Genomic DNA, 27,447 nt, shown 5'->3' on the forward strand with positions numbered 1-27,447 from the left:
TATCACCAGACTGCGAAGGTTGTTCTTGTGAATGCTCTCAATGAAGGAGTGTATTGAGAGTATAATTTTCCATTTGTGTACAGGAAAGTACGAAAGTCTTACAGAAATATATACCCAAGATTCTCCTTACTATACTAAAGCTAGAAAATCTGTTGGAGAGGTGGCAATAGTAGTAGATAGTAAAAGCTCTATTGATTAAATACTATAACGTTCCAACTGACTTGACCTTCTAAGAGCTAAGGGAGGCTATAATGGTTCTGGTAATCTGCTTCCTGTAAGACTGGAGTGGAACTATTTGTCCAGAGACTAAGATTTTAGTTTAATTTTTTCAGGATAGTTCTTCCCAAGTGTCCAGGTAACAAGAGGCCAGAACACTTTAAATGAAGCCTACGTACACCTTTCTTTAGAGAAAATGATGACTGAAATCAGGATATCTATACAGGTATAACAGCCCAGTTACAGTTTTGCCACTATTTCCTAACTGGGGGGGAGCTTTGGTGGGACTTAAGTTTGAAAATGAAATAAAAAACATTCAGTAGTTTTCCTGAGATTATTTTTTTTGGTCTTTTGAGTTCCTCATCCCCTAGTTCCTGAAAGGACAGATACCTCAACAAACATTCCATGTTAAATTATAATGGTTCATTGGAGTTGTGCCACTTGTGGAGTGACAAATTTCACCTGAGAATTAGCCTGAGCTAAGGCGTCTCCAATTGTCTCTCTGAAGTTACGGCTTATTATGATAAGATTAAAACTCTCCCTAAACTGACAAGAAAGCTCCAAAGATCTTTTTTCTTCTTCACACTGTGTAATCTTGCTTTCGCACTGACACCTATTCAGATTTATTTAGACGCATTTTAATAAGAAAGCACGTTTTATTTGGTCTTTGCTGGGGACAGACACATACACACAATAAAACAGCTTCCTGCGTACCTATACATCACACCATGATACGGCACAGCTGCAACAGAAAGTAAATAAAGTAAACCGAGGATTTTAGTTAGGACTTCAGTGTATCTGACTAAAAGACTTTGAGGGGCTTTTCAAACACTTACCATTGCATGAAATGGCAAGGTGCTGTGCCAGATGATCAGCTATTTGAAGAAATACATTTCTGTCTATAAGCAACCTTGAGATTATCCAATATTCCACGACAGTTCCAAGAAGGGCATTTAATAGACCAGCTATTTCACATCTGAAAGCCTAAATGAAAAGAAAAAAAAGTATAGGTCTGTACTGTATAACAAATTCACACTGATAATGTGCCAGTAATAAAACGAGAGAACTTCTTTAGATAAAGGCCGACTCTGTTGCCACACTGCTTCTTCACTGGCTCTTCTTTTTCTGCTCAAAAGCTAACTGTTGCAGTCAGGTCAACAACATTAGGATGCCACTGATGCCATATCAGTTAAGGTTTGGCATTGGAGAAATACAAGTTATTTGAAAACATCCTGTCTAAAACAACATGGAAAATGGGATCAAAGCTTACAAGTACGAAGTGTGATTTCTATTTAAGTTAGGTTTTGTTTAACTCGAAGTTTAAGTACTGCATTTGTGCTAGTTAACCTTGTGTTTAACAATTACAGGGATCTTACCCTCCCTGCTCTGCTAGGATTCTGTTTTCTTAAAGATTTCATCATGACATTAAAGCTCCTTTTGTGACTAGCCATGTACGTCCACGCCAAAAGGGAAAAGGATGCAAAGTGTTAGTTTCCTGCACAGAAAAAACTTTGGCAGCCAATTTGCAGGATCAGGAAACTTTCTTCTGCACCAAAAATTCCAAAGAGACTACCAGCTGCAAATTTAGAAAGAACATGCTTAGGGATATTAGCCTTACCTTCTCCTCCCCTGGACCTGCACAAAATGGTCATGCATAGATAAAAAAGCCAGAGTATTTGCTCTGGGAGGCATCAAGACAATATACAGCACTTTAACACGATATCCAGAAAGTACCATGAGGCAAACTTACTTGTTCACCCACATGGACACTTCACTTCATCGTAACTGGCTGGGTAAAGCACTGCTTCTAATGTCTGAGTTAGCCTGTGCAAAGAAAAGCCAGATCTGTCTACTCAACACCTTCCTGTGCCATGCAGAAATAATTTATGCAACAATTCTGAACCAAGTTGTTCCTCTGACCACATGTACAACCACAGAAAATTCAGTATTTGTATATCAGTTTTGAAAGTGCAAACTGCAAGAATACTTGCACCATTGCAGGAACACATGAAATTCATTTGCCCAAAGACACCTACGCAAGGCTCTGCTGGAGAATCACTGTTGTTACACTAGAGCACCAGCCTATATATCACATTCTACTGAAATAGAATGAGTACTTCAAAATCGAAAATTTTGGATGAGAAGGAAACTGAACTGAATATGTACTTACTTATTTGTCAGCTTCAGATTTTAAAGAATTAATGAAAGGAAGGATAATTTTCTGTCTTTTTTTTGTGTTCTCACACCACAGTCAATGGTTTGTCTACTACTCCTTTGAGAACAAAATATGCTCAAGGTCGGCTTAAAATAATTTAATAGGATTCCCTCAGGAACTGCAAAGCACCAAAGACTGAAACACACTGAGCTTCATCAATAAATCAGACAGACATATAAAAGAGCAGAGACTGTGATGTAGATGAGATTTGTTATAAAAAGATTACCAAGTAATTTGTCGAAAACCTACAAAAATACTGTCCCTACAGTTAACGGACTTACTTGTCATTCAAAAGAAAAGGAATAAATGCAACCTCAAATAAACCTTTTGTGGGGAGGCAATATAATCTCCATCACTGAAGGCTTTTAAGAACCGGCCAGGGAAAATGTTAGGAATGTGATCTCTGAGATGGCTTCCAGCCCTGCTTCCTCTTACTCTCTTAAACTCTACTTGACTTGGTTTGTCCCTTGCTTTAGTGTACCATAACACTTTGTTGTAGATGGACTGTGTGATCTCATAATAAAATAACCTGAGAACATTGATATGACATGTCAACAACATGAAAATAGTTTGTCAACTAAAATGTAAGTATTTTAAAAGCTACATTACTCCCTACCTTCTGAGGATTCAATAATAGAAACCGAAGAACTAATTTAAACCAGCTGAAATGCATTTAAATTTCCCTTAAGTATGCATACCTCTTTTATCATTGGACCCCAAAGCAAAATACTGAGTGAATAATTTAATTCCATCAATAGTTCTTTGCAGGAAATAAATTACACAAATGCAGCAAATAAGCACAATTTTAACAGAAGTAAGTGACAGGATAAAGGACATTTAGTTGTAATCTGAGATAGGTACAGATGTAAAGCACAAGTATTTACATTATTTTTCTTGTTTCTCAATCACAAGCTTGTGTTACTTCATCTATGAAATATTTTTAAGGAAAGGGGTGGGGAGTGAAAGTTGACCTTGAGGCAGCAGATTGAAATAATGACTGTTAATATAGCAAGTATTAATAATGTTTCGCAGGCATACATGTAGCTGCATATTAAATGTAGCTGCATATTAAATATAGCTGACATGCTAGCTGCAGCTAACGTTTGCTCAGCTAAGTATCTCTGCACACTGACAAAGACAAACCAGATACTGCCAACTGGTCTAGGCTTGGTTGACATTTTGGTAAACAACAGTAGTACAAACTGAGAGCTTCTCCTTAATATTTTGAAATAAATGTTTCAGTGCTACAAATGAGGGGGAAATACTCAAATTTAGTGAAAGTATCATCCGTTCTAAAAATATTAAAATACCAACATCTAAAAAATACTTTCATTTTCAACCACAAAACAATACAAACATAGTAATGAAAACACATGCAATATTAAAAAGGAAAGAGAAGCAGGCATTTCTATTGAACACGGGAATTGCTACCATGTACGACAAAACATTGTTGTGCACATAAATAGCTGCTGCCATCAAACCCAAGAGGCTAAAGCTTAAAAAGTCTCTCCTACTGCTTTACAACTCTACTGGTGGTTTAAAGCTGCAGTTTTTCTGAAGTTTAGATGATATTTTTCATTACCAATCTAACATAAAGGGAAAACTATTAACAAATAAAATTAAAAAAAACTTTCAGCAACAATATTTTTAGAAAGAAAGAAGAAACTCTTAAAAAGCTAAGTGATCCCTGTATATTAATCAGTGAAAAAGTAAATGCACAGGAGCCACCTGATTTTTTTTGTAGATATAGAAAAGCAGCATTCAGAACATTGTATGGAAACTCTTATTCCTGGATATGAAATAACGATTTACCCAAGTAAATGACATGAATTGTTATCTTATTAACAGATACAATTTTGGATTAAGTAAAAACACATTCAAATGAGAGGTTTTTGTTTACGCAGTCATTTAGATAATGGTGTGACTACTGGTCATTGGGACATGAGCCTTCAAGTTAACAAAAATTGAGAATACCCAGAAACCACTGATTTTGGTTCTATCATTTACAACTTCAATTTTTAATCAAACTTGAGTCTGATTTGGTTTTAACAGCTTGTTTCTTTGTAAATAGGCAAACAAGAACATGATTTTTATAGGTATATTATAAGCTATTCAAGTCTCTCCCTCTTCCCCATAAATAACATCTTTCTAAAATTCCTAAAAATAACATACTACTACAAAAAGGAGTATTTCAAATTCTTAATAGAGCTGCAGTATTATTCTCCCTTATAAACTCAAGTGTACTGGGATGTTTTAGCCACTGCTGAGCAGTGCTTGCACAGCGCCCGGGCCTTTCCTTTTCCCCGCTCTCCCCACAGCAAGGGGGCTGGTGTGTGCAAGAAGCTGGGAGGGGCCACAGCTGGACCCCACCTGGCCCAAGGGATATTCCATGCCATATAAACGTCGTGCTCAGCAATAACAGCTGGGGAAAGGGGGAGGAAGGGGGATGTTTGGGGTGATGGAGTTTGCCTTCCCAAGTGACCGCTGGGTGTGATGAAGCCCTGCCAAAGGGAAGTAGTGAATAGACTCCTTATTTTGCTTTACTTGTGCGGGCAGCTCTGCTTCGCTTACTAAACCGTCTTTATCGCGACCCGTGCTTTTATAGTTTTTGCCCTTGTGGTTCTCTCCCTCATCCTGCTGCGGGGGTGGTTGACCGAGTGCCTGGGTGGGGGCTTGCCTGCCAGCTGGGGTCAACACACTACACCGTGCACAGCCAACTAAGTAAGATCCAGATAAACGTTTTTTTCAAAACTCTCTTCCTTGTTCTTATTGTTGAGAATCAAAGCTGTTTCTCCAAGAAAAGCACTGAAGTGGGAAGAGGCTGTTGACTGTGTTAGCATACAAAGGTCACACCAGTACAACCGATGTCTGCCAGCTTAGCAAACGCAATTCCTACATTGCTGTTCCATTTAATGCTTTGCCAAGTCAAGTGCTGCAGTGACAGAAGTTTCACAGTGTGTTTCAGTACACATAAAAGTTCTTATAGGAAAGCTTTTAAGTCTTAGGAAAATTCATTCTAACTTTTTTACTTTGAATTACAGAGTTATTTCAGAGTTGTTCTTTAGAGTTATTTTTCACGTGGTGTAAATGGTTTTAGGTTATGTGGTACTCCAGAGTGGCTAAGACATACCTCCAAGAAAGCCACTGGAAGTGACAGATAGACACTTAGATCTCCAAATTTATAGCACACAAATTTATACCAGGTAATGATACCTGAAACATGGAAGAAAACAAAATAGCAATGTGCAAGATTATGTAACTAAAAAACAGAATTAATGCTTTTTTCACTGCTTTGTCATGCTGTGTAAGACAGCTTTTTTTAAAAAAACGCCAGTAGTATCAGGGATGAAAAGCATTTCTGATACCATCTGTGACATTGTGAGAAGCCATGCAATAGCTCAATGGTACTCGAAGTGTTATAAGCCATATACACGTTCCTTTGTAAATCGTAAAACTGAATTAACAGCTTTGATTTAAGGAACCTTGACAGCAGTTTCTGCATCAAGCCTATTTAAATAATATAATAAATAGTAGATGTTATTTATATTAAAATTATATTCAATATTGATTTGAAGATCTCAAGTGATGGAAAAACTTCTATGCTCTTTGGCAGTGCATTTTTAACTACACGGATAGTGTATCAGTTTTATTGCACCAAGTCATCCCAGCAGATTAACACAGTGATGAGTGAGGGCATCCAATTTCCTGTCACCAATTTTATTCTGGCACTTTTAAGATAAAGTAAATTCTATCTAACTCAAGAAAGCAAATGCACTCATACATGTAACCTAAATCTTTATAGCCCTTCAATCTTTATTCTTCTTTTTTTCTGATGTAGTTTATAATAGGCCTGAAAAGTGAAATACCTTCAGAATATGTAAGGTAAGGAAACCGGTACCTCAGAATTTCAGCATGGGTTTTCTCACTTAGAATACTATAGCTGTTTCTGGATTGCTCTTTTTACACACACACTTTTCCACACACATATATAAAAAACATAAGTTTGCAACAAATCAGCACTAGAGGAGAGGAAATGCACAGATGTTTTCCCTCCACTCTAGTGCTGATTTATTGCACTCTGAAAAGCTAAAAAATCCCCAAAACAACCAACAACAACAACAAAATGCCCACTTTTACCACTTAGAAAAGAACGTGTTAGATACACCCCCAAAAAGAATTTAATTAAATTATTCACCTGTTTTAATTTACAGATATTTTCACCGGAGAACTACACGAAAGTTCAGTGTATCGCAATTGGCAGGTTTGTTTCTTCCCACAAGCTAACATGCTTGTGTAAGCTGGGAAACATGGCCACTCCTTTACACTGTGCTATAAAACACTTAATTTTGTGCCCATGAATATAGTAAGAATACCCAAAGCCACTCCTTTCATTTAGGCTCCTGAATGGCCTTCTGTGTTTCTTGCCAATGTCTCTCAAGCAAACAGCTTTTAAAAACCGAAACTGGTAACAATGATGACACCCTTAAACTGAAGTCACGAAAGAAAATTTTGCACCCAATATTTATGCATCTCTAAAATAAGAAAAAAAAAAAAGAAGGCAAAAAGAAAACAGTGCTCTGCCTGCACAGCTGGGGAGATTCTGCTCCTCTGGCTTTCTGAATGACCTTTTCAACTATGTCAAGGAATTTTAAATGGAGTTTTTGAATATATAGAAAAATCAGTATATCGAGTTTTAGTGTAACAAAATTGAGTGCGGAAAGGGATAATGACGAGTTTTGAATGTAAAAACAAGGTATTCTGGTTTAGAGTTTATTTCTGCCAAAAAAATGCAAAGCGGAAGAAAATGCAATATGTAAATATGAAGTTAAAGAATAAGGCTGTAGGAAAGCACATACAACGCTACAGATGCTACGAGGCAACAAGCCACTTTTTAAGGCTAGAATTCATATCTGCAGGGATACTGTACATTACAGGGCATAAGATCAAAATGGGAAAGCAACAGTCATCTGGGTTTTGTGCTGAAAGTTCAATTCTTATATGTATGTATATAAAGCAAATAGAACTTAAACAAGAGGTCTCTATGTTTTATGCTTCATTCTTTCTTCTACGTTTATTTTTCCTGTATGTTCTATACTCCTGACACAAGTCATTATTCTGCTTATGCAAAGAACTGATTATGAAAAAGGTAGGGATTACCACGCTGAAACTTGTCAAAAGAAGGCATAGTAGAAAAAAGAAAATGGTGTCTACACTTAAACTGCAGATTCAACACCAGGAAACATATGAAAGCAGCCTCATTTTCCAAAGAAACAGAATGGCCACTGACACCAACTCAATGCAAGCCTGCTTGGTGCTCAGTACCTTTGAAAAGGTAGGTTGTTTAAATATAAATATGGGTATAGAAGCCTAATTTTAGGCACTTTTTTAATATCTTGACCAAGGATAAAAGGCAGCACTGTTTCAGAATGTCTTGCTTTGATAGCCCTCAAAAAAGGTAGGAGGTCTGGCTAGGTAAGATGAGTGAAGCTCTCATTATGTTTAATCTTTCTGCTTTCTTAACATAATGAAGAACTACTAGGTATTCTATTGAAAGTGCTTTTTTCTCTGGCATACTTGATTTTCTATTGTTGTTCTGTTATTGTATTGAAAAAGTGAATGAAGTACCTATTTATTCTGTGCTTTCACAATAATTTAAAAGAACGCAGAGACAGCAGTAAGTTTGTATTTTATGTGAGAATCCAGAAGTCAAAGATGTTTTACAAGGCCTCTGGCTTCTGAAAAGAAAGAGGTGGTATAGAGGACACTCAGTATCTTTCAGGTCAGTGTCCTGCTGGTGAGCAGGTCACAGAACAGCAATTAAGTTGCCTTCAATTCTATTTTTATGAAAAGACCTAGGGAAGATACCAAATGAAACTAAAGGACTTGGGAAGAAAACTGGGGCATTTATTAAATTAAAATAACGCGTATCTGTAGAAAACAGCAAAAAACTAGTAGTTTTGTTAGCTTTCTCCTTCTAACATTTCCTGAATACAATCACTGTAAGTTAGATAATCACCTCTTTCATTACACCTTATTGTTTGACGGGATGTGTTAAGCTGGTGTCCCTAATGACTACAGTAACACCTGCTGGTAAGGGCATGTGAACATCTGAATGTAGCCAACAAGCTACTCATGACTCGTTTCTTCTCTACAGATCAATATGAGAATCTTATGGATCAATTCATTTCCTTTAGTGGAGCAAAAACCAGCATGCTTCACAACAAAAGGCAGCTATAACAAGCAGCTGTGATACTTACATATAATTCCTCACAAAGGAATGAACAAAGGAACGCCTTTAAAAAAATATGTCAGTCTTCATTATTTTGAAGTATAGAATTCATACTCACATCATTTTTTCTGTTCAATTCTCTATGGGAAAATATGACCCAATCTGCTAGAATATTTATGTGTTTGGTAAAAAGCACTGAGGTTTCACTTCCCAGCCAAAAGGTCTTCAGAAGAACTGTCTGTGGCATGACTTGCTGATGCTGTGAATTGGTCCCTTCAACCAAACTGTAAAAAAAGAAAGTGAAAAAATGTAAATCTTTATGCCACTGATTACTATAGTTACCAGACAGAAACCTTGTCTTCCATCAAAACACACACAGGTTTGGCAATTTTTAAGTACGGAAAGATCAGACACAATTTCTGATGAATAATAAGTAAAATAATGATGACTATTACAGTCAGACTGAAGGAATTCTAATATTGTGCTAATATTACATAAAGTAAAGGCTGCCTTTGCTATATAAAGGCAGAGCAAAACCAAGACTTTTTTTTGTACTTCATAAACTAAGGAAAAATAATTGTCTCCCTAGCAAAAGATAACAGTTAATTGAATTTAAAAAAAAACACAAAAAAACCCAACAAAAAACCAGAAATAAAACCCACAGAACCCAGTATATTCAAAATGCTGCTTGTCTACCTTAAAGAATGAATACTGCAGCACTGCAAAGCTAAAAATACAACTTTATGAGCAAAATTAAATGCTTACTGAAACTTGTAATCTAGTGAAATAATAGGCTGGGAAAAGTTAGAGGCCTTAAAACACAATTAGAAATCTGTCCAAATTACAATAAATAAACTAAGAATTAAGAATATAAAAGGAAATGTTAAACTGCCATCTCTGTAGAGCAGTATCGTATTAGGGATACAGACAAATCAGGATACAACCTGCTACAGATCCAGAAATGCATGTGAAATTGTGAGAAAGTAATAAAAAAGTATTATCCTCTAAACCCCACCTTTTTGTCAGAAAGTCTACTTCAGCTTTTACTAAATCAAAGAAAAACTTCAATAATGTTTTGTGAACTATCCTCTGTTCATCTCTTCTCCCTGAAAGTGGGACTGCATGACAAATGGTTTTGCAATAAAGGCAAGACCTGAAAAATAAACACCAAAAAATCCATTGGTATGACAGAAATTGTAGTCTGATTTATCGGCAAAAAAGTCAGCTTTTATTTCTGACAAGGAATTACCTTGCTCTCCAGCAGCATTCATCATTTTAAAGCCTAAACTTTCTGGTTTTAAAGTTGTATTTTCCAAAAAAAAGTTAAGATGTTTGTGACTGGGCTTTGTGTTGGTAGATGAAGATTTTGTATTATACCGTAAACTGAATAACCATATTTAATTTTTCTGTCTCTACAAATTTAACAGAACTTCTTCAAAATCTTTTAATTGCAAGGCAGCCTTGTAATATTTTATAGACATTGTAACATCCTACAAACCTTAGTTCAGAAAACAGTTCGCACACGCTATTTGACAGGACTGCAGTTTGTGACCAAGTGCAATGATTGTCTGACATGACAGAGATAATTTTGAAGTAAAGTGTGAACACATTTTTCTGGCTAGAATTTTGAGTACTAGAACCAACTGCTGAGTAGTCACATTCTGCCAATAAGTACTAAAAAATTAAATATTTAATCTAAAAGATAAATTCTCTTCCATTCTACGTGAGATGTTCCTAATAAAAACTATTAAGTGTCCAATTACAGTGATTCAAGTACAGTGATTCAATGTCCTTCAAGACTGTAAGATGCGCTTACCATCATACACATTCATATATCTGTAATCACAGTTGTAGCAAAGTATTTAAATATTACTTAAGATTTTATGACAGTAATAAGAAGAGGTACAGTTTCTCTTCTGAATGAGCGAAGAATTAGTTTCTATTGATGTAAATTACAAAAAAAAAAAAAGAGTTCTCAAGCTAAAGCATAGACTAACTATCCAAACAGCTCCTGTGCACTGAGTCTTGTATTTGTAGATGTATAGGACATAATCAGACTTCCTGAACAAGATGGTAAAGTTTATGATTAAAATCAAAATACAACATGAAGCTTTGTGTTTGATAAGACTGGAATTTGCTTTGTAATTGCAGATATATATGTGTGTATCTGTATATGTATATACACACACCAGAAGAGCAATAATACATAGATTACTACAGTTTGTGGAAAGCTTAAAAAAAGAAAATAAATAATTTTTAAAAAGGAAAGGAGGACAAGAAATGGACATTTTTTCCTTTCCAAAAAACCCCCCTCTGCCTGTGACCTAACACTTACTGAAACATAAAATGGAAAGTCCAAACCTCAGTCACAATTCTAGACCTTTACGTACAGTTAACTTGTTCTGGTGAAAATGTGACTTCGATACAACAGAATTCCAACCCTCCTCCCTTGCCCCTGAGTTCAGAGTAACGTAACAACTATCGCATCCAACACCTCATTAAACCTTCTCACCTTACAAGCATCTCTATCAAGGACCATGTGCCTTTCTTACATATAGGACACTGAAGAAGATCCAAATAATACTTTAACATAGATGGGGACTTCCAAGGAGGATCACGTTGGAGAACAAGGTACAAAATGTGATGAAGCTTAGCACAAAATATTGCATCAGTATTTCCCTGTAATAAAATGAGAAATTAATATTGGCTCCATACTGGCCAAGCATCCATAATCACTTCAGAATTTATATATTTTCTTTATTCCTTACAATCCCAAGTGACCAAATTTAATCAGGGAAGTAGCATGCAATTTAATGCATAACTACAAGCAGCAAAATTCAGAGTTTACAAAAAAAGGAAGCAAACAGGGAGAGCTTGCTCTAGTGTGATATTCCAGATGAATGCATCACTACTTAGAACAAACCTTCTTCTCAATTGAGCTCTCTATCTGTGGCCCTATTACAATAAAAAAAAGTCACACAAGTGCTGCTCCTAAACACAACAAAAAAAATTCTGGGCCAATTCCTCCACAACATTTAGTGCACTACGTTCATACAACTTCTAAATAAATTATAATTTTTAAAAATCCTTAAGTGTTTAATTCTTCCCTTTTTAACACAAACACACGGATGAACACAAAGTGAAGGGTGAACACATCAATAAAAACCAGTAAAAACAATGTCAGAAGCAAAGAACATAATACTTCCATGTCTTGCTTTAATATTTATAATACTTTAGTCTTCATCTCTCACCAGTAGGACATATTCTAGAAGTGAATGAAGGAGTTGCACAGGAGGTGTAGAGCTGTTCTGACCTGCAGCAAGTTCTGTGATTACATCAGAAAATAAATCCTCTTCCACTAATCCTTCCAGTACATACTGTGTGCCCCTGGACAGGCCAGTACTTTTAACCTAGGAATGAGAGATCTTTTTAAGTAAAAGAACAGCTTAATAAAAATGAACCTTTAAAGAACTAACCAGAAATCTCTAAGTAAAATGTTGGTAATATAGCAGAACAGGGAGGAGACTATACATTAAACCAGAAACATTACTTATTGCCCCATCTAATAAGCTGCTGTCATCTAGAATGGCCTTCACTCTTACTGAACTGGGCTTCCATTGAAAAGATAGCAGGTTTCAGAATGTGCTACTCTTCTTAGAACATCTGAATGTATCTACCGTTTTTAAAAAAAAAGTTGCAATTCACACATTCAATAACTTATCTATAATTTATTCTGGAAAGGTACACAAAGGAGTGTTAGTATTTCCAAAAGTGCAGAGTACATCCGACAGTATATGGCTGGAGCAGTAAGATGATTAGTACCACTGAACAGCTGAAAAAACAGAGAAAAATGTAAAATCACGAAACACATAATTTACAGATACACATTATAAAACCATAAGCCATGTAACTGTTTTATCTCCCTAGTTCTCTTATTCCCATCATGTCAGAGAATCAGCTAACGCTACAGATAGCACCGGTATTGATCCCAGTGGATTTCAAAGGTCTGAAGATCATCTTAATGGCACAGGGCTTCCTTCTTATTCTCTGCCACTCGTGACAGCAGACACTTAACATCACAAGCCTTCAGAGGACCCAGAAGGACCTAATGGCTTTCATGAAATGCAGTATCTGCCCTGCAACTTCCCTGTTGCTGTCTGTAGCCTCAGCTTTCCAAACCTTTATTTCCACAGATTAATGACACAAAAGAGGAGCTATTGAAGATCTCAGCTACATTGCTATTTACATCTTTCCTCTAGTCCAGGTTCAAGCCAAAGCTAAGATGCACAAGCCAGTTGCAGCCACACTGCTAACTGAAGCACAGCTTCTACCTGCCTGCTACCTTCTGTTCTGAAACCCAGCTAGTTTGTCTGACCACTCAGCCTGAGGCTCCGGTAAACTCAAAGAAACTGGGACAGGGAGTCACAACGGAGAGAAGCAGAGTCAGGAAGATCACTGATTGGACCTCTGGGAATTAAACAGTTCATAAATTTATTGTTCCTTTAGTCCCTGACAACTCGTAGGCTTTATGATCTCTGCCAAAAAGCCTGGCTCCTCATGTGCGTTAGATAAAGCTACTCAAGACATCCTAACAATCGTTTTAAAATTATTAAAAATTTAAATTAACACAGACTTTGAGTCCAATTGTGGTTTTTGAGGTCAACGGAGTACACTGCTCTCAGCAAGATAGTTCCCAAAAGTGTTTCAGTAATAAACTTCAATCATTAGGCACTCGGGTCAAACCTGGAAAAGGTTTGTCATAGTTAAATCACAGCTAAGTCTCAGTGAATGAGCTCCACCTTAGTGTTAGATATTAAGTTTCTCAGCAAATGTTGAATTTCTCAGATTCCTAATGTATGCCCTTGTTATGTTAACAATAAATAAAGCCGTGCATCTAGACAGATTTCTTTTAATCGAGTCTTTGTGCATCTGGTGTTTGCAACTTACATTTATTTCAATTTTCTCATTCATACACACACTACTAAAACCTTCACTTTATTTCCTTTGGAAATAATGGTTGCATTCATACTTTTGTAATGTTAATTTTATGCAAACAGCACACTTAAAGGAGCAATCACGAACTTTTTAATGGTAGTCAAAGAACAACCTCTCTGTTGCCTGGATTTAAGATGTGTGAAGATGACTCAGTACACTGTGAGTGTACAAGCATGTTACTATAGGCCCTCAACCGGTGATCGCACCAGCATCTGTATTTTTATATTGTGATTGAAACTGGTATCTCTTCAAAATTCTGGTACTAGAAGAAACAGCAATATCAAACCATGATTTGGAAAGCACACAAACAAAGCTGTTTGGGGAGAGCGTGAGGCCCTTTGCACTACATTCAAAATAAGGAGGAAGTGGAGAAGTGGTTTTCTGCATTTTGTAAGGGGTAAGGAAGGATGACAGGAAACTGAGGTGATGAACAGGTCAGTATCAGCAGACAGCTTTTGTAGGGCCTGAATATTCCATAAGCTGTACCAAACTGCACTGGCTTGCATTCTGGCTGATGAGGAACTAGCAGTTTCTTGTGAAGCACTGCTGGTACAATCATCAAAATTTTGAGCAGAAACAAATGAAAAATGAAGGCCCACAGACAATAAGTTGTGTTTTATATAGCATAATATGGAAGACAAACTGACAAAAGAGAAATAAATATTTTTAGGGAAGATGACATAACAGAATGCTTAGCCAAGTTAAACCTTCCTAGAAGATGCAAACTGAGATGACTGAATATAATATGTAGTTCTGTTAATTTAGCTCGCAGGTTTTGTTTTACTTCACTTGTATTTTTTGAAATGTTTATTGGAACTGTTTTTAAAAGCCATAAACATACTGCCTATAAAAGTCCCATATCAGATGCAAAGGCTAGCAATGGGTATTCTACAAAGCCATAAAAAACAGTGGCAGGTCATGCATAAGAAAAGTATTAGAAATAGGCTTAAAATTTCCAAACAAAAAGTTATATTAGGAGTACAGAAGAACTATTTCAGCTTACATATGTTAAGAAAGCTGAAGTTTTTAACCATAAACTCAATAAACTAAACATTAACATTAAATTTCAATGCAAATCTGTTCAGTAACAGAAATGCATGCAGCATTTTGCCCATTAATGGTAGTGTTGGACAATGACGAAGGAATTTTAGTGCTCATGTTTGAAAAATATCTTTCTCCTCCCTTCCTTATTGTGTCAATAGAAAGAAATCAAATAAAAAGAGACTTCTGTGGAGCCTGAGAACTCATTTTGTCAGACTGAGACGCCATGTATATATCAAGTAGCTATTTATGTAGTATGGCCCATGAAGATACCAAATCTTCAGCTACCACAACATACAGGAAGCTAATAGATATTCTTTAAGTGTTTCCCATTTTAACATTTAAATAACACAAGTTACCACATAAGTACAGTAGCTCATAGGTACTATGTATAATGCTTTCTAAGTACTAGAAGGTAACGTTTCAACATTAAAGATTTATTCTTAGGATTATAAATAGAACAGGGGAAAGTTTCAAATTATTTATTACTTAAGATATAACAAAGACTTAATAAAACCTGTTGCTGACCTGTACCTGATTTATGGCATGGATTTGGCTTAATGGGAAGAAAAATGAGAAATTAACTAAATACTACAAAAAAATAAAAAAAGAAATTAAGTCAAAGTAACTACGAAAACAGGACTGGAAAACATCATGTCTTTTTCTTAAAAGCCGTGCTTAGGTACACTCTGAAACCTGCATGATGATGTTTAAGGCTTATGCTGTAAAGAATAACTACTCTTTCTTTCTACAGTGAGACAACCTTTACCTGAAGTCTGTCCCTACTAGCAAAACCATGTGAGCACTGCAGGAAGTAGTGTATACATTCTCATTACTGCTACTGCATAAATACAGTGCTTGATTAATTTAAGATGCTCTAAATCACATTACAGCATCTTTGCTTCTTTTCTTCCAACATCAACAGGTAAACCTCTCTGAACTAGCAGGATTAAAGAGTTTCTTTGTAATAAAGGGGACAGTATGGAAAGCGTTGTAAGAATGACCAAAATTCAACAGTATTCCAATGATGCTCATTAACTCCTAAATAATTTTCTTAGAGTTTTGGGTAGCATAAATATTTTTTTAAATGTTTCTTCAATAGCTAATTTCATGATGAAAGTATGTTTGCCTAACTTTGTTGTAAAACTCCATACATGCAACGTGCCATCTTTGTAAGAATCCTTACCTCTGGACTGCATTTATTCAGCTGGCCTTTTTGAGCAAACCTGTGCTTAACAGCCTGTAAAACAGGATAAAGTCAACCTGCACACTGGATACCAATAAACATATTCAATAAATACCATATTAAAAAAAAAAAAAAAAAATGGCAACTTCTTTAAAACACAATTCAAGCAAAACATTCAACACAGCAATCTATTAATACTCTTTTTAATATTTGGATGGCAAAATTATGAAAAAGAAGATTAGTGACCTAAAAGGAAAATCACATGGGCAATTTTTCTCCTGTCTTTCCTGTTATTCGCTGCTTCTTGTTTATGTTGTTGCTATGGAAGGACCACTTTGGTCCACTTAACTACATTAAAAAATAGTCAGTGTTTTCAGTTTTTCTATGGCAAAATGCACCCTTTGCATTCCTCTTGCAAGTTATCTATAATGTGAAGATATGGCAGTAGGTGCAAAAATGTATTACTTTTATTGCTATATTTAGTTATGGCCTAGCGTTACAATCTTACTCATACATGTTACCAAAAAAGTCTTTCAGGAGAGATTGGTTTTAGGATTATGCTTACTCCATCTGCACATAACTACATAATAGTTTGGGGAAAGATAATCTGATAAGAAGTGCACTTGTTGTGTGCAGTATACATGAAAAGTCAAAGACATTTTTTGAAGGTCTGGAGGGTACAGTCTTAATAAAATATCACTGATAAAAGATTGAAAGTTTGTACATTTAAGCAGCATGAGTCTTCTATTTGTTAATCTCGTGTTTAAACATTGTTTACACAGAGAACTTAAAAATTCTAATTCTTTAGCTACTACAAACTTATGTTAATATACATATGAGGACCTGATTTTGCAGTTACAAAATCATACAGTGCTTCACGAAAGCAAGCTCCTACAAATATACTTACACACCATCACCTGCATCATTGTAACTGACAAATATATCCTAACTCAAAGCATTTAATTTTTTCTAGATATGAAATAATTTTTAATTACTAATGTAGCACATTTATCAGGATTAGATATGTGACAAAAATAAAAAACAAAGGAGTACATTTAGCTCTGTTTTTTTACTTGTAATAAAACCGATATGAATCAACAAAATACTTGCTCTAGAACATGGTCAGTTTTAAAAATGTCTTAGTAATTCAGCTGGATAACAGGAAAGTAATAGAAAGACCCTAATCTAATGACATTTTGTTGAACAATATTAGTTACTGTTTATCTCATATATTACACCAAGATTTCAAGTAGTCCCTGTCTTCCACACACCCATGCCTACCGATTACCACTACTAAATTGTATTTTAGCTCATGGTAGAGGTGGTAAATATGGGATTATTAAACACTGCAGGTTAAAAGATATTACTCTTTCAAAAGATGTTCAAATACCTACTTTATTAGCTCAGTACTATAATGAAAGATAAATTTAATAATATACATTTTATATTTTCTGCTAAGAAAGCATTAACTGGTTGTTACTTACCACAGAAAAATACATATGTTTTATAACAGCATTTTTCATGTCAGCAAGCTGCATGTTAGACAAGATTCGGCTGGTTTCTTGTGCAGCCAGGAAATGTTTCATTTGGATATCTTCAGTATTTTGTATGTCATTCTGTGCAGAGCAAAAAAACCCCACTTTAAGTTTCAAAGCTAATGCTCTAAACCAGCTTATATGTGCTAAGTCTTTCCATATATTCTATCGTAAACCCTTGTGTGCATACAAACCACTGATGTTGTCGGAAGCTACAGCATACCATTTATCAATGTAAGCTTCCCCATAATTATTCTCCCAGCTGACTTTAACCTAACCCTCTGTGGCTGAAACAAGAACTCTGTTTCCATAATGGATTCTCTCTTTGGACTTCTAAAAAGCTAAAACCAAAGCCCACGCCTTTTCAATTAGTAAAAAGCATAATAAAGATTTTTTAAGACATCAATTTGACTATGACCATAAATTAATTTCATAAATGCCACTACAATGAAATCTTCAGTACTTGCCTGTAAGCCTGAACTAAACTAGTAATTTTAAAGTTTTGGGTTTTTAATTTTTAAGTAATCTATTCTCTAAGTCCACTTATCATTTACAGTTACTTCTTCAGCACAGGGAACGAGGAATTATTTCGTAGACTAGTTTCCAACCCATTCTAAAATGACTCTCAGCAAAGCCACAGATAATTTTTTGTCAGTAAAAAATAAATGAAAAGAATTTGGAAGTTATTTCAGGATATGAGAATAATACATTTCAGTAAGAGCTTCAATTTGTACTTTTCAAATATACAGACTAAGAATCTTGGTTTTTTAGGCAAACTACAAACCCAGCCTCCTCCTGCAGTGCAGTAAGAACGCAGATACAAGGGAAGTGTTCCCCTTAGTCACAGTACTGATGGCCATTTTTTTTATTGGGAGCAGGTGTGGAAGGCTTGGAGTAGCTTGCCTTCTAATTCAAACACCTAAACCTGACAAGTGAATCAAATAATGGGAAATGAGGGAAATAAGAGTAGGCAAAACCCCCATACTAGTGCATGCAATGATAGGGTGCAAGCCACGAACAGCTTATACTCTTAAGTTTTCAAGATAAAGTTTCAAACACTGCATGTTTCATCCTGTTTTCGTATTTCCCCTTATATGTATAACTGAAACCAAAAGCATTTGGCATGTGTAAAACTACAGTTCTAAACAAATACTGAGATTGTTGCACATTGCAGAGGAGTTAAGTATTTTTGGTAACTTGAAAAGAGCTCTAAATAGCTTTTGATGAGCCAGGGATAACTGAACTCTGATGCATTAACTAGTTACTTCTTGTGGCACTTTCTGCATATTATGTTCAACATGCTTATAAAAATATTTATATTCAACCAATTTATAGTACCATCTTAGCAAAGTTTGATGAATTCCAGCATGCATCCAACAAAGCATTTAGAGTTTCTGTTAAAATTCAAGTGAGACTAACTCCCTAAAATCATGCATGTGTTTTAATATCTTGAACCAATAAATCTGACACTTTGTAGGATCAAATCATTAGTGACAATCCCACAGAGTATTTTAATACTAGAGTTACGAAATTCAGATCATAAGCACAGATACTGAAATAAAAAGGTGAAGCAAAGACTTGGTTCAGAAAAAATCACAGCAAGAACAGTCTGAACATCAGTGCAGTTCTGCTGGGAAAAAGACCATAATACTGTTTTACTGAATTCAGCATCTGGACATATATGTGGGTGTTCAGGGGAGGAAGGGGGATATTTATTTTTTTCTAGAAGTAGCAGTCAAACAGCAGGCCTACAAATTTCTGAAGTTGGAATGTTCTAATGAATTATATGCCAAGTACTTCTGGTAGGGAGAGAAAAGAGCATGTCCATAACATTCTTTGATAAAGCCTAATATATTTGGACAAGTGTTGTGATTCGATTGCCTATGTTTTATCCTTTTTCTTTTAAGAGACTAGGAATCTTGGCAGTTTTCTGAGTTCTTTAGATGCATTTAAATAGAAAGCTAATGCTCCTTTGCCCTCTGAGGTGAGTTACTTCAATGAAATCTAAGAAAAAAAGATACATGCAAGTTAATAGACTGGTTAAGATGGAAATGTGTTATCACACCTGGGATGAATTCAGGGTGCATAGCAAGAAACACTTTATTTTCATAAAGATCAATAAAAGGTGAGGTAGCCATACAAACTTGACACTCGTTCCTCCATTCAATGTAAATGTCTGTCTTCGCTGAAAGGTGTAACAGGGAACTGTTTCCCCAAACAAGTTTCATTAAGAGAGTAAGCACTCGACCGAGTTCCCATGTGGATGTGTGTTTTATTCAGGGCGTTAACATTAAGACCTTTCAACTGTGTTCTCACCCTTCTCTAACAGCTTTACTGCTCATTAAAACAAGAAGAGCAAAGTAGACGCTTTGACCTGAAGAATCAAAAGCATTTTCAAATTAAGTAGGTTATTCCTAGTAATAAACATAATTTTAGCTCCTACTTGCTTGAAAGCTAGTATTTTCCATCAGCGGTTGACTAAAATCACCCTATATGCTGAGGAACTACCAGATTAAAGGAATCTTCTGAGGCCTTTGAGTAGTTCCAGGTCAAAATGCTAATAAGTTCTGAACTGGGCATCTGGTAAGCAAACAACTATGAATCATGAGGCATCTCTCTCTCTCCCACTCTCAAAGGAAACACTAAAAAAAAAAAAGAAATCTAATTCCTAGTGAATTCCACATATAGAGGAAAATTCACTGAACAGTGACATGTCCCCTCATAGTTCAAATGGAAAGGTGAAAGAGAAACAAGCTGCATTTCTTGCTGACTTATCTTTTGCATCACTGTACCTTTAACTCCTCATCCAGTTTTGGAGCTGAATGGTAAACCTAACACTTTGAACCATGTGATACTGCACTGGATGCCTCATCTGGCTTAGCCATTCCAACAAAAACCTGCGTCTCTCTGAAACGATGACTTTTAGCAGGGCTTTTCTCTTCAAATAAGATCCATACAGGCCTTAGTGGATCTGATGATGTACTGTCTCAAGTTCTAGTTTAGTTAACAGAAGAAAGCTATTACAAGGATTTTGGAGAATCCTCTTCCACCAATCAAGAAATAGAGTTTGCATTCTCAAGAATTGAACACTTTTAACTAGTAAAAGAGAAAGTTGTGTCATGAATGGAGACAGCTTTTCTAACATGGAAACAAAGTTGAGTCTAGTCTTTGCACACATGAGCATCATGTGATTTGATTTGTAAGGACTCCTAACACTTTCCTCAATGCAGCCAATTATGTCCTTTCTGACTTCATGGATCATAGATCATCAGGTCCAACCACCAACCCAGCAACCCCAGGCCTCCTAAACCATGGCCCCAAGTGCCACGTCTACATGGTTTTTGACCATGTCCAGGGATGGTGACTCCCTCACCTGTCTGGGCAGCCTGCTCCAGTGCCTGACCACTCTGGCAGGGAAGACATTCTCCCTAATCTCCAATATAAACCTCCCCTCATGCAGCTTGAGGCCGGTTCCTCTCGTCCTGTCCCTGGTGACTTGGGAGCAGAGACCGACCCCCCCCTCACTCCAGCCCCTCTCAGGCAGCTGCAGAGAGCGAGAAGGGCTCCCCTCAGCCCCCCCTTCTCCAGGCTAAACCCCCCCAGCCCCCTCAGCCGCCCCCCAGCACACTTGTGCTCCAGACCCTGCCCCAGCCCCGCTGCCCTTCTCTGGACACGCTCCAGCCCCTCAAGGCCCTTCTTGTCCCGAGGGGCCCAAACCTGAGCCCAGCATTCGAGGTGGGGCCTCCCCAGTGCCGAGCACAGGGGCCCCATCCCTGCCCGGCTCCTGCTGGCCACACCAGGGCTGACACAAGCCCGGGGGCTGGTGGCCTCCTTGGCCACCTGGGCACTGCTGGCTCACGCCCAGCCGGCTGTCAGCCAGCACCCCCAGGGCCTTCTCCGCCGGGCACTTCCCAGCCCCTCTGCCCCAGGCCTGGGGCGCTGCCTGGGGTTGGTGTGACCCAAGGGCAGGACCCGGCACTGGGCCTTGTTAAACCTCACACAACTGGCCTCAGCCCATCGACCCAGCCTGTCCAGGTCCCTCTGCAGAGCCTTCCTGCCCTCGAGCACATCAACACTCCTGCACAACTTGGTGTCATCAGCAAACTGACTGAGGGTGCACTGGATCCCCTCACCCAGATCACTGATAAAGATATTACACAGAACTGGCCCCAGCACTGAGCCCTGGGGAACCCCGCTCGTGACCAGCCGCCACCTGGATTTAGCTCCATTCACCACAGCTCTCTGGGCTTGGCCAGCCAGATGGTTTTAACCTAGTGAAGAGTACACTCTTCCAAGCCATGAGCAGACAGCTTCTGTAGGAGGATGCTGTGGGAGACAGTGTCAAAGGCTTTGCTAAAATCCAGGTAACATCTACATGGATGAGAGTTCTGCAAGTGGAGAAGCATTACAGTATACATAAACTGTTGGTATATGAAACATTCTTAAAACATCTTCTTGGCATGCTAATCTATTCTTATAGGCTGGCTGGTTGTTTACAGAATCCTTTAGTTTAAATTAATTTTATTTAATTTTGTCTACTAAATTAAATGATCTTTCTACAGTAATGGAGAGGAGCCTTCTCATCTCTTGGATAAACAGTCCCAGAATCAGAAAGCTGTATTACCTTTAATCAAATTACAGAACATTCAGGCTGACCATATTGCCCTCTATTATTAATGCTGCATTATCAACAGTAATCAGTAAACCAGAAATAAATTGCTATCAATGACAATGAAAAGCTAATTTTAGATACGTTTTTTAATTTACTTACCTCAAAAAGGTAATCTCCTAGATATTGCAAAGGGTAGTATCGTGCTTCAGAGAGATATTTTTTGTTTTGCATAGGAAGAATTTTATTATTGATGAATATGTGAGTTATAATGCACTCTGCATTTTGAGATGAACATATGGTTGCTCTTCCAGCTTCAAGAACTCTAAATAAACATATTTGGAAAGATGCATTTACTGCATTATATTAATACTGCCTAAAGCTACATTATAATTCACAAACTACAAGCATGACAGCACAAAAGAATAAGGGTTCTCGATGTATGACACTGCCGCACCTTCATTAGGATAAAAGGGTGCTTAATAGTCTTCAGAAAAGGAAAGAACCCACTTTGAGACATCCTTCTCTTCACAATTTAACACCATTAACTAAAATCAATGTACACCTCCTACATATGTGACAGAAAGCTTTACCCGCACATTTTTTCAAAGATCAAGTTTGGTGATAGCTATAGTTCTTTGCACTACATTCCCCGCAATTATGATGGTCTTTCAGTTAAGTTTTACAGTAAATTAAGTGGTTTACCGAAAATGGAACGGTGCTTTTCTGAACTGTAACATGATATTTTCATAATGCAAATGCACTTTATGACTTCATTTTGGAGACACCTACAGCATTTTGTGCTGTCCAGTACCTTACACAGAGAACAGGTTTGTCTTTGGGACACCATTACGTTTAAGAGTCTCCCTGGATGCAACTTCCAGAGTTGTACTGCTGCACCTATTCCTGTCTTTTAGAAAAGATACCAGACAAAAAAATGGTAGAAGAAATAAGGTTTCTTGACACGGTGGATATATGTTTTATTTTTCATAACCCAAGTATGTAAGAAGAAAATGATGCTGGTCTCACACACTTACCCATTCAACAGCTAGGCACTAAAGGCAGGGAAAGCACAGAAGAGGGGGGAAAAAGGTAGTATTGTAAATATTAGAGAAAATCAACCTTTCCCCACTGCTACAATGGCCTTTATGACTGAAGATGGTACTTGCTGGAGACAAAAAATATCTACCTTTCACTCTTTTCAGACTAACTAAAAGGATCCCCGTGTTGGTGTATGGGAAACAGTCTGGAAAAAGATATCCCTTCTACAAAACTGCCTGTTCATCTGTCTTGCTGATGTAGCTCCTGTTAAAGGTTATTTCTACTGCGAACAGGGAGTTGCGCAAGACAGCATTTATCAGGAAGATTTGCATAAACAGTTTTTATGGAAAAAGAAACAGCATTTTTCACAAGTGTAGCAAGACGAGTGCATCCTTCTGCAAGACAGCACACAGTAAACTCTTCCGCTCAGCCAAGAAAATAGCATCCTTAGAATGTCTTCAGTTGGCAAAATCAGAAGCTGGTAACTTCAGCTGCACCTCACTTCATCGTTAGGAACTGCAGACAGACAGGCATTCTGCAATGCAGCCTGCAGCCCTGAACCACCATCAAGCAAACTATGCTTGCCTTCTTGACTGTGCATCAGTAGCATGCCCAGACCTGAGAACGATGCCTAACTAACTGGGATTTCAACAGAGAAGGAGACTAGCACAGCATCCGCTCCTGCAATAAACGTAAAGCTCTAAAACAGTGTCAGGGGACATTTGCTTTTATGGTGCCAGAAGTAAACATTAATTAACATGCTCAGTTTGCGATTCAATGTAGTATTTAAACCACAGAATCCAGATGTGTAGGAAGTGGGGGTGGGGTGGGGGTGGAAATGTAGTCCCAGAATTCTTGCACTTCCTTTTCTCTGCTTTTCCTTTACACTTTTGTTCTTTCCATTCTGAACTATCTGTATTTACATCATATCAGAAACATCTGTTACAGTACAAATTAGGTCTTTAGAACAAGAAGCTGTTGCATCAATGTGACACAAAAACCGATCAGGTGAGCCACAGTGCTGTCCAGACCCATAAGGCGCAGTTCACAGCTGTCTCAGGTCACCCAACTTAAATATAGATGTAACATACACACAAAATGAACAACTACTCATGAAAAACACAAGCCTGCGTATCTTGCCTCATGAAGTAAGTTTCTGTAAGTGGTTTACTTAAGATGCAAACCTATGGGAACACGTGTTATTTTTGACACTGTAGTAGAAGAAAGTGAGAAAAGCAGTGATGTTAAAAGTAATTTATTATTAAAAAATATGGAAGTATATTAATGAAAACAATTCAGAGTTTGACAAGCTGGATGTTGCTATGGTCCAAATTAACTGGGATTGAAGAACAAAAATGTGTTCAACCATAAAATAACTGTTCCATTGTTCATTATTTAAGCTTTAAGACATATCCTCCTACCTTCTAATAGACGCCATTCGTTTATCACCTTCCTTAACAGGGAGGACAACTTTCCATCTGTGGAAGGCCCCTGGAGCACCAGTGTGTTTCAGTTGTTCGCGCCATCTTTTAGGTGCAGATTGCATTTGAGGTGAATAATGGGTGTGTTTTTCAATTTTATATCCCCATTCGTACGTTGTTTCATCAAGCCATCTGCCACTTTCGGCACTATTAATTATGTACTCCTTAGTTAGTATCCACTGTCCTAAAAAGCAAATGAACTGTCAGCCACAAAAGATTTTTTTGTGCAGACAAGCAGCAATCAACTGAAGATCTAATATAAAATTAACTTCAACCTTTCTTGTGCAAATAAAAGCTGGAATTATAAATACCATTTTAAAAATTTCTTTCTGCAACAAGAGTTCTCCTCTTCACACTTCAAAATCAGAAATCTCACAATGCCCCTGAAAATTATCATTTTGTTTTCTTTCAATGATGAAGTACCTTTTCTCGCCTTCCTAGATAAAATACTTGCATACCCCCTCAAAAATCTGCAAATGGAATTTTTCAGCTTCCCAGATTTTGTTCCTGACTTCCACAGAACCTTGGTTAACCCTTTATTTTTAGTACCATTCAACACTTCTACAAATGTACTAAAATGCAGTAAACTGAAGAAATATTTTACCACCAATGATTCAAAAGAGGAATGAAGGCTTTAGCATGTAAGCTGTTTCTTTTATATCTTCTTAATATTACTTGAACTGCGACTGTAGCGAATACCAATATTAGGGGGATATGGTTTTAGACTTTTGTCTTTCCCCTTTCTTCTTTTCACATCCTTTTCTCTCATCCCTTGGCTCCACCTCCTCCGCCTCTCCTCTTTCATCTTCTGCATGTATGCTTTTGATACTGTATGTAACGATCATCCCCTTTTTCTCTGTCTCTCTCTTCTTACAGGTTTAGGTCAAGAGCCATGGTTAGTACCCTGCTCCTGTATTGAAACACTACCTACAGAAGATACTGTAAGAGAAATTGACTTGAATTGTGTGAACCTAATTGGTTTCAGAGAACAGCAGGGTTGACTGGTGAAATGTCTCAGTGCAGGAGCACAGATGGTACTTCTGCACAACCTAGCATAGGTACCAGTAGACTTACGACTGGAAAAGGTATGCTATGTACAACCTGTATGTTAAAATCACTTTCATTTCAAAGTTTCCATCTCAAAACTTCTGTCAGCTAGGAAGTCTGTGAAGACTGGCATCCTTGCTACTGTTTCTGTTCATCTCTAGGAAGTTCTAAATGGGTTTAAATGTGATCTTTTAGACTTGGGAAAAACTGCAGTTGGAATGAACACACTCAAGAGCAATGATTATGCAAAAAAAATTACCTCCTCCAGGATTAAAATGCACTAGATGGTATTGGGGATGATTTGCAAGTACAGAAACACAACAGAGTTTTGCATTGCCATGGGGACATGGCACATATTGTTTCCACTCAGTTCAAGAAAACATCTCCAGATGTTTTAAAACCCCAAGTAAACATTAACTCAAAGGCTTATAATAGTTAAAAGTCAGTGATATGCCACAAATCTGTCTACATTTTAACACTGCTTCCCTCATGGAAACTTTTGGTCTATTTCATTTTTGATTAGAGTGTGATCAGAATTTTATATTAGTGCCAGGAATCATCCATTCATATATATACACACGTACCCCTAAATTCTAGCAGCAACAGATGACTGAAAATGCCTGCTAATACGGGATATAATCACAAGTATGAAATCAAGAAATTTACTTATATCTTTAAATCCAAATCTAGGTTTAGTATTTTCTGTCTGTTATTTCTTAAATTTAAGGTTATCCATCCCAAAAAATTGCTTTAACATTTCGGTAGAATACGATATGGGGAAAATAAAGCTCATGTTTAACAAATTAACAGATCAGCACTGTGAAATCTCATAACTCCGCAAGATTTCTCTAAACTCATCGTGAAAGCCTTCCACATATCTCTCTATAAAGAAATCCTGAAATACAGATACTCATTCTAAAAGCATTTTAGTTGTCTGTGTGTGAGATTTCAGCACCAGGCCTTAGGTAAAAGAAAAGCCAGTGGAAAGACCAGAGGCTCTCGTCAGAACGGCAATAGCCTGGAATCTTCTCTTGCTGCATAAACAGACAATGATATTTACCAGTGACTGTTGTGTGTGAATTTGGTGTCAAAATTCATGCTGACTGCATGTGTCCATACTCTCTCAGCTCCCTTTCCAAGTGATCCATTTCTAACTGCCTACATCACTTGGATATGACTTCATGATCTAACAAACACATAACAAAGCTTTCTGTTTGGGAACGGGTGCAGATCAAATATAGGAAGATGGCAGGAATATCATTTAAGAAAAAATCCAAACCAAAAGGAAGTGAATCAGACCTTGAACGTAATACTACGTTAAAAATCAAGGTTGTTCAGAAGACAGTTCATTCACAAAATGAAAAGAGGGAACTAGAAACCTTTTAAGAATCCCTTCCAGTCCTACGTTATGATCTTATGAAATTTTACAGCAAATCTTTACTCACCTGCAGCACAGGCAGCTAAGAACTTCTCACTCCTGCACAGCTTTTTTGCTATAAGATGTGTACAAGTTCTGTACTTCTAATAAAACAAAAACAAAACACTCTTGTAACACTGGAAACAGTTTCACTTCCTTGGATATTTATACACAACTCTAGGCTACCAAAGAATCCTTTATTTTGAGGCTCGCATTTTTTCTTTCTGCCCTAACCATCCGGTATTTCAGTGTACAATACCTTATCATCTAAAAAAACACAGTCCAGTTTGAACAGCCATTGGAGCAGCTCCCTTTTCTCTTGATTTTTAAATCCAGTTATTTGGATTATCCGTTTCTGCCTGTCACTCGCCATCTGTTAGAACAAAAACAAAGGAAAAGTAAACATTAACACATAAAATACACACCGTGAAACAT

General features: G+C 37.2%; 1 protein-coding gene across 2 annotated transcripts in view; it reads right to left on the reverse strand.

Moving 5' to 3' along the window:
• Positions 1–27,447, reverse strand: part of SLF1 (SMC5/6 complex localization factor 1) — a 40,121-nt gene that overhangs the window by 11,559 nt on the left and 1,115 nt on the right. The window contains exons 2-12 of one of the 2 annotated variants that reach the window (XM_075079981.1): positions 27,272–27,385; positions 27,041–27,116; positions 24,489–24,732; positions 22,189–22,351; positions 17,367–17,498; positions 15,883–15,936; positions 11,912–12,070; positions 11,173–11,339; positions 9,676–9,813; positions 8,779–8,944; positions 1,053–1,200 (exon numbers count right to left, since the gene is read on the reverse strand). In XM_075079981.1, the coding sequence (XP_074936082.1) occupies positions 1,053–1,200; positions 8,779–8,944; positions 9,676–9,813; positions 11,173–11,339; positions 11,912–12,070; positions 15,883–15,936; positions 17,367–17,498; positions 22,189–22,351; positions 24,489–24,732; positions 27,041–27,116; positions 27,272–27,385 (1,561 nt within the window). The remainder of the gene's footprint in view (positions 1–1,052; positions 1,201–8,778; positions 8,945–9,675; positions 9,814–11,172; positions 11,340–11,911; positions 12,071–15,882; positions 15,937–17,366; positions 17,499–22,188; positions 22,352–24,488; positions 24,733–27,040; positions 27,117–27,271; positions 27,386–27,447) is intronic. The other variant, XM_075079980.1, reaches the window with a different exon arrangement.

This window comes from Phalacrocorax aristotelis, chromosome Z (assembly GCF_949628215.1).
Source record: "Phalacrocorax aristotelis chromosome Z, bGulAri2.1, whole genome shotgun sequence".
Lineage (NCBI taxonomy): Eukaryota > Metazoa > Chordata > Aves > Suliformes > Phalacrocoracidae > Phalacrocorax > Phalacrocorax aristotelis.